Source organism: Vigna radiata, chromosome 6, assembly GCF_000741045.1.
Source record: "Vigna radiata var. radiata cultivar VC1973A chromosome 6, Vradiata_ver6, whole genome shotgun sequence".
Lineage (NCBI taxonomy): Eukaryota > Viridiplantae > Streptophyta > Magnoliopsida > Fabales > Fabaceae > Vigna > Vigna radiata.
The window spans coordinates 10854226-10865510 of NC_028356.1; the positions used below are offsets into that span (position 1 = coordinate 10854226).

At 39.1% G+C, this 11285-nt stretch overlaps 1 protein-coding gene across 1 annotated transcript; it reads left to right on the forward strand.

Moving 5' to 3' along the window:
* Nucleotides 1-2934: 2934 nt before the first annotated feature.
* LOC106763425 lies at nt 2935-3888 on the forward strand. The gene has a single exon (XM_014647620.1). It carries the CDS (start codon nt 2935-2937, stop codon nt 3886-3888), a length of 954 nt encoding a protein of 317 aa, XP_014503106.1.
* The last annotated feature ends 7397 nt before the right edge of the window (nt 3889-11285 follow it).

Consider the following 11285-nt stretch of genomic DNA (forward strand, 5'->3'; position numbering starts at 1 on the left):
CTCCAGAGAGCAAAATTAGGTCTGGCCGTTCTCCCCTGTCAAAAGAATAACTCTGAACTCGAAATAGGGGTATTTAAAGGTGAGGAGCGCAACAGAAAACAGGCCCAAGCCCAGCGAGCCACCGCCCGGCGGTTTAAGTGTGCCGCCCGGCGGTTTCCCATAATCCTCCAAATCGCCCGACGGCAATCGCCACTGCCCGGCGGTTTCCCTCAGAATCGCCCAACGTCAATCGCCATGCCTACTCCTCGCCCTGGACCGCCCGGCGGTTTAAGTGTGTCGCCGGGCGGGGCGTCGACTCTTCAAATCTTCATTTTTCTGCTCTTTTCTTGAGTCAACGACCTGTATCTTTAACTCCATTCTTCACTTTCTCAAAATAGCTACAAAACAATGCAAAACAAGCATAATATCGCTAAAAACAGCTTTTGACTCTCTACAAACTCATTTATTGAGTTTTGCTTGATTATAGGCTCATTCCATGTAGTAAAGGGCGTAATTCGGTCCAAATTGACATATGAAAATAATTGTTTTTCAACCTTCATCAGTGCCCTTCATTCCCATTTCTGTTGTTGAGCTCGTTTAATCGGTGGTTGTGGAGGTTTTTGGTGGGTGTGAAGGTTTAGCATCATTATGTCGGTGGTTGTGGAGGTTTTGGGTGGCTTTGAAGTTGAGGGGTTTTCCATCATTTTTGCGGCTGTGAAGTTTATGGGTTTTTCATCATCCGTGGGCGTTTGGATTTTTTTCGCCTCTCTCGTAAGTGTCTTTGAGGTAAGAGAGCTAATCCTTCTTTTTACCGTATAATGTCAATATAACTCGTGTTCTGTTTGACCTTGTGTAATTTGATGTTGGACGTTGTGTAAATCATATTGTTTTGGTGTTTTTTTTTTATGTTATCTAGAACCTTGACGGCGAGTTAAATTAAAATCTTTATAGCATTGTCAAAATCTCACACCGATCACATTCTTTGACTTTGCTCTCTTCCGATCATGTTATAGGGTTTGAAAAAGAGAAAGAGAAAAAAAATATAAAAGGGGACAAACCACTGATGCTTCACACTTATGATAGAAAGGTTAACCTTATTTTCTCATGCTCCACACCGATAATCTACTTTGACTTCATTGGTTAAAACTCTTCCGATCACGTCCAACATCCGGTTAAATGGCAATCATGGAGTTCTTTTTTTTTTCTTACGTTCTCTCTCAACCCTAAACCTATGATGAAGGTTGAAAAACAGTTATTTTGATATGTCAATTTGGACCAAATTACACCCTTTACTACTTGGAATGAGCTCAGAATCAAGCAAAACTCAATAAATGAGTCTGGAGAGAGTCAAAAGTTGTTTTTAGCGATTTTATGCTTATTTTGCATTGTTTTGTAGCTAATTTGAGAAAAGTAAGGATGGAGTTTGATAAGTGTCAAAATGAGTTATTTTTACACTTATAAATGATCTCAATTTTATAATTATACATGTTATTACTCAGTGAAAAGTTGTAATAGGAAGTAGATTGTTTCGTAAATTATTGCTCAGGAAAAAATTATATAAAGTGGAAGCTGTCAGCCATAACTCGCATAGCGCACACAAATTCGCAGAGCCAGCAAAAGGAATTCGCACAACGAACCAATATTTATGCGCTGAGCGAATGACAAAGTTGAAGTGCAACAAAAAAATTAATTCGCATAGCGCACCAGAGACTGTGCGCTTAGCGAATTACAACAGTTGAGTGTATAATTAAAATTAATTCGCACAGTGAATACACTCTTGTGCGCTGAGCGAATTAAAGTAATTAACTGCTCTTTAAAGAGACGTGAGAGACAGGCAGAGTGCATCTTCTGACATTCCAAAAAAAAAATACAGAACTGCTCTGGATACAAAGAGAAGACCATCAGAAGACTCTCTGAAGACATCAAGACTGCACATGATGCAAGGAATTGCTGAAATGAGTACGTTTGTGATGTCTAGGATAGGCTAAATATTTGTTCGTTGGAATTGATTGTAAAGGCTGACACTTGATGTAATTTTTCCTGTTCAATATAAGTTCTGTTCATATGCTTTTCTTGTTTTACTTGTGATTATACGGAAGTATAATATATTTAATATATTCAAATTGCACTGGGAAGTAAATTTGAGTATGAACGTAAGAAAAACAACCAGAAGGAACGATGCTAGGAATGGTTTCAATTCTTTTGGTCATTTATAAACANCAGATCTTAATGCAAAGGTTATGTTTAATTACTTAAGGAATTAATAATTGAGCATAATTCTTTAGAACTTGTTTTAAGGGATTAAATCAAGATACTGTGATGTTAATGTTTGAACGCAAATTATATTGTTCAGAAAAGTTACTGTAATGGTAGCCATGAAGTCAATTCCAACGAAGCTTTCTTCCATCTTTAATTTTCAAATTTTAATATTATGCTAATTTCTTACTTTCAGTTCTTTGAATTAGATTATAAGTTGTTGTCAAATTGATTTTGATAAATACTGTAAAATTGAATAACTTAACACAAATTCCCTTGGGAGAACGATACTCTTAACTTTATCACTGTATTACTTGTAACGATTTGGTATACTTGCCAAAAAGTTATCAAGTTTTTGGCGCCGTTGCCGGGGAATTTGATTGTTTTGTTATTTCAACTCATTGTTTATCAATTTCAATTCTGTTCCATTATCTGTAAATCCATTGTTTTAGTTTTTGTATATCTGTAAATATTGTGTTCTGTTCTGTGTTATTTCTTTGGGCTGATCTTTAGAGATTTTTGTTCTGCATTTGAAGCAGAACAAAATCTGAGAATTTATTGTTTGATTTTGAGATTGAGAGGACTGCCCGTAGAAATAATAGTAGGCGTAGAAGAGAAAACCGGAAAAAAGAAGCTAGAGAAGCTAGCTTATCTGCGACTTCAAACACTTTTTCTTCATCTGATCAAGAGGATAAAAGAATGGAGGGAAATAGGGACAATGAACAAAGAGATAGGCGTACGTTGGAAGATTTTGCTTCAGTGTCTGTACCTTCATCTTTCAACAGTATAGCCCGACCTGTGGTGATTGCGGCTAATATGGAAATGAGGCCATCATTGATTCACCTTGTTCAAAGTAACCCATTTTCAGGATTGTCACACGAAAATCCCTATGATCATCTGACAACTTTTAATCAATATTGCAATACTGTGAAAATGTTGAATGTGTCAGATGAGGCAATCAGACTTAGTCTCTTTCCCTTCTCTCTGGCTGGAGAGGCCAATAAATGGTTAAATTCCTTTCNAGAGGAAAGTCTGACAGATTGGGATGANGTTGTGGCAAAGTNTTTACACAAATATTTCCCTCAATCGAAGATAAATAAAGGCAAGCAGGAGATATCCTCTTTCCAACAGGAACCTGAAGAGACTTTGGGCAAGGCATGGGATAGGTTCAAGGGGTTGCTTAGAAAGACTCCCATTCATGGGTTTGACGTTCCCACTCAAATAAACCTCTTCTTGGGAGGTTTAAAATCTCACACAAAGTTAATGCTAGATGCCTCAGCAGGAGGGAACATTAGGTTGACGACACCTGATGAAGCCCATGAGATTATTGAAAATATGGCATCCAGCGACAATGACGTTCCAGGTGAGAGAGGGCAAAACCAAAAGAGAGGAATGCTTGAGTTGCAATCCCAAGATGCCTTATTAGCCCAAAACAAAATTATTACTCAACAACTAAAGTCTCTGATGAAAAAGGTTTCACAACTACAACTCCAAAATGTATCACAGGCACAACATATTGTGCAAGGTTGTGAACTGGGTGGTGGAGAGCACCAAAATGGACAGTGTGCTATTCTAACCAATGCAAAGGAAGAGGTGAATTATATGGGAAATCAAGGCCGTCAAGGCAATTTTGGAAATTATAATCAAGGTTGAAGACCTCATCCTAGCATGGGTCAGGCTAGTTCCAGTAGACCACCACCTCCACAGTTTCAACAACAACCCATTAATTATGATAGGACATCAAAACTAGAAGAAACTCTTCAACAATTCATGCATATGTCCTTATCTAATCAAAAGAGCACAAATGCTTCTATAAGGAATTTAGAAGTTCAAATGGGTCAGTTGGCCAAGAAATTAGAAGAGAAGCCTGTAAATACATTTAGAGCTAACACTGAACCAAATCCAAAAGAGCATTGCAAAGCTATAACTACAAGGAATGGTAAAGTGTTAGAAAGTGTAGTTGTGAGGAAGGAGGATGAAAAAGAAAAATTAAGTGAAGAGCAAGAATAGAAAGAAGAGAAGGTGGAGGAAGAAGAAGATAAAAAGAAGGAAGTGGAAGAGAGCCAAAAAGAGAAACAGATGGTAAATCCTTTACCGTATCCTAAGACATATTCTAGAAAGGAAAAGGAAAGTCAATTTTCTAGATTCATGGCTCTCTTCAAAAAGCTGGAAATCACAATTCCCTTTTTTGAAGCACTTCAACAGATGCCCTCTTATGCTAGATTCATGAAAAATCTGTTGACCAAAAAGAGAAAGTATATTGAGGAAGAAACAATAGAGGTGCAAGGGAATTGTAGTGCTATCATCCAAAAACTTCTACCACCAAAATTCAAAGACCCTGGAAGTTTTACTATTCCATGTACAATTGGAAAACTCCCCATTGGAAAAGCGTTGATAGACTTAGGGGCAAGCATTAATTTAATGCCTTTGTCTATGTTAAAGAAGATAGGGGACATGGAAGTAAAACCAACAAGGATGACACTTCAACTAACAGACAGGTCTGTAAAGTACCCATATGGAGTTATTGAAGATGTCTTGGTGAAAGTTGACAAATTCACTTTTCCAGTGGATTTTGTTATTTTTGACATGGAGGAGGATACTAAAGTCCCCCTCATATTGGGTAGACCATTTATGAAAACTGCTAGGGTGATAATTGATGTTGATGACGGTCATCTTAAGGTGAGGTTGCATGATGAGACTGTAACTTTCAATGTTGTGGAAGCAATGCAACACCCCAGGGATAGAGGAAATTGTTTTAGAGTGGAAGTTTTGGATGATGTGGTTGAAAAAGTGAAGAACCAGATGTACGTGAAATCTCCTTTAGAGCGTGTTTTGGTAGATGCATGTGAAGAGCTCACTGTTGATGAAGAATATGAAGTGGAGGAGATTTCACAACATCTGGAAAAATTGAAAGAAGAGGAATCCACTGTTGTTAAAGTGGAAAAATTGGAAAAGAATGACTTAGATGATCAGGAAAAGGATGAATTGAAAATACTACCTGATCATCTTAAGTATGTGTTTTTAGAGGAAAATTCTAAGAAGCCAGTGATCATAAGCAATTCTCTGTCAAACAGTGAAGAAGAAAAATTGGTTGGAATTTTAAAGGAGAACAAGAAGGCAATAGGTTGGCACATATCAGATCTGAAAGGTATAAGCCCAACCTACTGCATGCATAAGATTATGATGGAACAGGACTATAAACCCATAGCACAACCACAGAGGAGATTGAATCCTACGTGGAAAGAGGTGGTGAGAAAGGAAGTTCTTAAATTGCTTGAAGCAGGAATGATATATCCNATCTCAGATAGTGNTTGGGTAAGTCCTGTGCATGTTGTTCCTAAGAAAGGGGGCATGATTGTTGTTCAAAATGAAAAAAATGAATTAATTCCTACAAGAACAGTCACAGGGTGGAGAATGTGTATAGACTACAGAAAATTNAATCAAGCCACCAGGAAANACCATTTTCCTCTCCCTTTCATGGATCAAATGTTGGAAAGGCTAGCAGGACAAGCCTACTATTGTTTCCTGGATGGCTATTCCGGGTACAATCAAATAGTAGTGAATCCTGAGGATCAAGAAAAGACTGCTTTCACTTGTCCCTTTGGTGTATTTGCATACAGAAGGATGCCTTTTGGTCTTTGTAACGCGCCTGCCACATTCCAACGTTGCATGCTTGCCATCTTTGCTGATTTGGTAGAGAATTGCATTGAAGTGTTCATGGACGATTTCTCAGTCTTTGGAAAATCATATGATCTATGCTTACAGAACCTGGATGTAGTCTTGAAAAGATGTATTGCCATAAACCTTGTTCTAAATTGGGAAAAATGCCACTTTATGGTTCGTGAGGGAATTGTCTTAGGACATAAGATCTCATCCAGGGGAATAGGTGTAGATCAAGCAAAGGTTGATGTGATTGAGAAGCTACCACCTCCTACAAATGTCAAAGGGGTAAGAAGTTTTCTTGGACATGTTGGGTTCTACAGGAGATTCATAAAAGATTTCTCCAAGATTGCTAAACCCCTTTGTAATTTGCTTGTGAAAGACACTCCATTTGAGTTTGATGGGGAGTGTCTTAAAGCTTTTGAAATTGTGAAAGAGAAGCTTATTTCAGCCCCTGTTGTAGTCGCACCAAACTGGACTCAAGATTTTGAGTTAATGTGCGATGCTAGTGATTATGCTATTGGGGCTGTGTTGGGACAGAGACGTGGCAAAATTTTTCACGTTATTCATTATGCCAGTAAAGTTCTGAATGGTGCACAATTGAATTATGCCACAACTGAAAAAGAATTTTTGGCAATTGTGTACGCTCTTGAAAAGTTTAGACCATATCTGATAGGGTCTAAAGTTATCATTTACACTGACCATTCAGCCATCAAATATTTACTGGCAAAATCTGATTCAAAGCCACGTCTCATAAGATGGGTTTTACTGTTGCAGGAATTCGATCTGGAAATTAAAGATAAGAAGGGGAGTGAGAACGTAATAGCAGATCATTTGTCTCGCCTCCTTCATACTGAGGTGACCGATAAGGAAGGAGAAATTAAGGGAGAATTTATTGATGAACGTCTGATGCTCATTCAACAGAGGCCATGGTTCGCAGATATGGCAAATTTTAAGGCTGCAGGAATTCTCCCTGATGACTTGACTTGGCAGCAAAAGAAGAAGTTTATTCAGGCGGTGTGTTATAGCAGAGGAAGCTGCTGGTATCCTATGGCATTGTCATAATTCGCCATATGGAGGACACTTTAATGGAGAAAGGACCGCCGCCAAAGTGCTTCAATCTGGGTTCTTTTGGGCAACCTTGTTCAAAGATGCACATGCTCATGCAAGAGGTTGTGATAAATGCCAAAGAACAGGAAGCATTTCAAAAAGACATAAGATGCCACTACAGGCAATTTTAGAAGTTGAAGTATTTGATTGTTGGGGAATGGATTTCATGGGACCATTACCTTCTTCCTACAACAACGAATATATTTTAGTGGCAGTAGATTATGTCAGTAAGTGGGTAGAGGCTGCAGCATGCCAAAAGAACGATGCCAAGACAGTGGTCAAATTTCTCAAAAGACAAATCTTTGCAAGATTTGGCGTACCCAGGATCCTCATAAGTGATGGAGGATCACATTTCTGTAATGCCCAATTGGCCAAGGTCTTGTCACACTATGATGTGAGGCACAAAATTGCCTCTCCATATCATCCACAGACCAATGGCCAAGCTGAAGTTTCCAACCGTGAAATCAAGAGAATCCTTGAAAAGACTGTTTCATCTTCAAGAAAGGATTGGGCTGCAAAGTTAGATGATGTGTTATGGGCATATAGGACTGCCTTAAAGACTCCTGTGGGGCTAACACCCTTCCAGTTAGTCTATGGCAAGTCATGTCATCTCCCGGTTGAGATGGAACATAAGGCTTACTGGGCTTTAAAATTTCTTAACTTTGATGCTTCTCTGTGTGCATGTAAAAGAAAGCTCCAGTTGCAAGAGTTGGAGGAAATGAGGATGACTGCCTATGATTCTTCAAGGAAATATAAAGAAAGGGTCAAGATGTACCATGACAAAAAGCTGATCAAGAGAGAATTTCAACCTGGACAATAGGTATTGTTGTTCAATTCCAGATTCAAACTGTTTCCAGGTAAGTTGAAATCTAAATGGTCTGGTCCCTTTGTGATTAAGGCAGTCAAGCCTTATGGTGCTATTGAGTTAATGGATCCAAATTCTGAGGATTCAAATAGAAGCTGGATTGTGAATGGTCAGAGATTGAAACATTATTTGGGTGGTGAGGTTGAACGCCTCACCACAATTATTCATTTATCTGAACCTTGAAATGTCTGGGTCAAGCTAGTGACATTAAAGAAGCGCTTGCTAGGAGGCACCCTAGCACCTGTTTGTAAATATTTGTGTTTAATCTTTGTTGTGTTGCTTTAATTGTTGAGTTGAGTGTGGAGAGGAAGTGTTGATTGAGCTTGGTAGATGAATTCTGAAGCTTTAGTCGCACAGCGCACAGCTGAGGTGCGCTAGGCGACTAAATAATTTTTTTTTGAAACGCAATTTGCTCGCGCAGCGAAAATGATTCGCTAAGCATGAGAGAAAAAGAATGTGGCATTGTATTAAATTCGCACAGCGCACAATTGAGGTGCGCTAGGCGAATAGATAATTTTTAGAAGCAGAAGTGTGGTCGCAAAGCGCACATCTTGTGCTCTGCGAGAGAGAAAAATGAATTTGCACTATATTGAGGTTCGCACAGCGCACATCCTGCGCTTTGCAACTTAAATTTTTAATTTTCTTTTCGTAAGGTGATCCGCACAGCGTACTTGAGTGGCAAAACGAGGAGAAATTGGGAGAAATATTGTAGTTAATTCGCAAAGCGCACAACTGAAGTGCGCTATGCGAAAAATTGTTCATAAATAAAAAAAATAAAAATAATAATAATAATAAAAAAAAAATTCATTAGCACAGCGCACAACAACTGTTGCGCTTAGCTAATGTTGCCTTTTCAAAAAAAAAAAAACAAAAAAAAACTTTTACATTCGCATAGCGCACAAGCCATGGTGCGCTCAGCGAATGTACTTTAAAATTAAAAAAAAATAATAAAATAATGAAGGCAACACAACGCAATTATTAATGAAGGCATTTGCACAGCGCACGACATAGGGTACGCTCTGCGAATCTTTGCGGAGGGGTATTTTTATTTTACCACTTCTCAGAATTTCACACTTTTCACCCTTGCCACCCCTTCGTCTTTCACGTTCGCAAAGCGCGGTGCCACCTTTCTTCCAACATCTCCCTGTTTCCTCCATTGTTGCCACTCTCACACACTTTCACCGGTGCTCTGTCTCTTCACTTCATCTTTTCCTCTCCACTTTTGACCAGGTTTGATATTTCTTTTCTGTTTTTAGTTGTTCATAGGTCTAGATTAGGATTAGTGACTCCATTGTTAAGGTGTTAGGATACATTCATCTGTTCATCTGTAAATCACCTTGTGCATACACTTTTCATTCTTATCTGTGGGTTTGTTTGTATAAAGGATTCGCGCATATGTTTTGTTGAAAAAGAGATTTTGCTTGGACGAAATTAAATGATGAATATGTGTTGTTGCATGTGATATTTGCCATCCAAGAAAATCGCAATATGTTTCTAAAATGTCATAGTGCGAATCCTAATTCCTGCAACCACCAATCTCATTTTCGCATAGCGAACTGATTCTGCAGCGATCTCTAATTTTCTCAGTTTCGCATAGCGCACATGTGCGCATAGCGAATGCTTTAAGTTTCGCACAACGACTCTGGTCGCATAGCGAATTTGCTGGGCTGACACACTGTTTATTCTGATTCGCGCAGCGCATCTTGGCGCCTAACGAATTCATTCTGGCTGCACCACTATTTGCTTCTCACTTGTTCTGATCACTGCCTCCATACTTGGTTCCGTTGCCTTCTTTCTTTCTTGCAGATGGCACCTCCTAAAAACACTTATCATGTCCCCACTTATCATGAAAAAAAGAGGAAGACCACAAAAGGGTCTTCTTCAAGATCACAACCTGCTGTGCAATAAGAGGAGAACCTCGTTCTCAACTATGATCAGAATTGGTTTATTTCAGAGATAGTCCAGGAGAGGTTTAATCAAAATATCATGGGCAGAGGTCTCTTACCTATGAGGAGGATCGAATTGAAAGATGGGGAATATGACAACATCTGAGAAGAGTTGACTAGGAGAAAATGGGATTACGTATTAGCCAATCTTCCTGATGAAATAGATGAGGTCTTGGTGAAAGAGTTTTATGCTAATGCATGGGACCCCGAACATTTACAGACACCTAACACAAGAGCTTCAACGGTGCGAGGCAAACTTATACGTTATGACCGAAAAGCTTTGAACAGACTGATGCGTACACTGATGTACATACCATGCCCACTTGGCACATTTATGTCCGGTCATCCCGATCACGATTTGATTGCCTCCACTTTGTGCTTACCAGGTTATGGGTACCAGCTTGGCACCAGTGGAACACCAGTGAGGATACTAAGAAAACATCTAAATTCAGTGGCCACCATCTGGAGTACTTCCTCTTTCACCAACATCAGCCCCAACTCCCACACATCCGATATTAACCTGCAACGCTCTTATTTGATCTATGGAATTATGACAGGTATTAATATGGATATAGGAGCTTACATATCTCAGGAGATTTCACTGATGGCCGATAATGACTACTACAAACTTGGATTCCCTGCTTTGGTGACTGCTTTATGTAAAGCAAATGGAGTTGCAGGGGTCTCTGATATTACTTTGAAATTGCAACCCCCTCTCAACAAAAGATTTTTTGATCGTAACTGTGTTAATAGAGGGGAGTTGTCTGCTACTAATGCCCCTCCTCCAGTCCCTCCTCCACGCAGACGAGCAGCTAGGCCACCCCCCTCATCCCATACTGCTCCTCCCTTCGATCTGTTTACAGATTATATGATCCAGAGTATGGCGAGAATGGATGATATTCGCGACTGGTGCTACATTGTGAGGCAGGGACATGTATCTTTGCAGGACAGCATGTACCAACTTTCATTAGGTATACCTGGCGTCCCTGCAGATTCCTTGATGACTGGCAACCAGTTTGTCGAGTAGATTCCTTGGCCTGAGGACAGGCCTGAGTCTAGGTGGGGGAGAGCTTTCCCAGCATACACGGCAGCATCACAGTCAGAGTCACAGTATCACTACAAGAAAAATTATCATTATCTACAGCCAAATCCGTATATAAGGCCTAAAATCCGTATATAATTTCTGGTTATATACGAATTACATACGAACAAAAATCCGTATTTAATACTATCGTAGGTAGTATTATATACGGATTTTTCGTATATAAATTATATACGAAAAATCCATATATAACAGTATATAAGTTATATACGAATTTTCCGTATATAAGTGTATATAAGTTATATACGGATAATCCGTATATAACTGTGTATATAACGTATATGCAGTTCTTTGGCAGTAACATTACGCATTTCCAGAGACATATGTAACTTATATATGTAACACCTGCCCATTATATCAATTCATT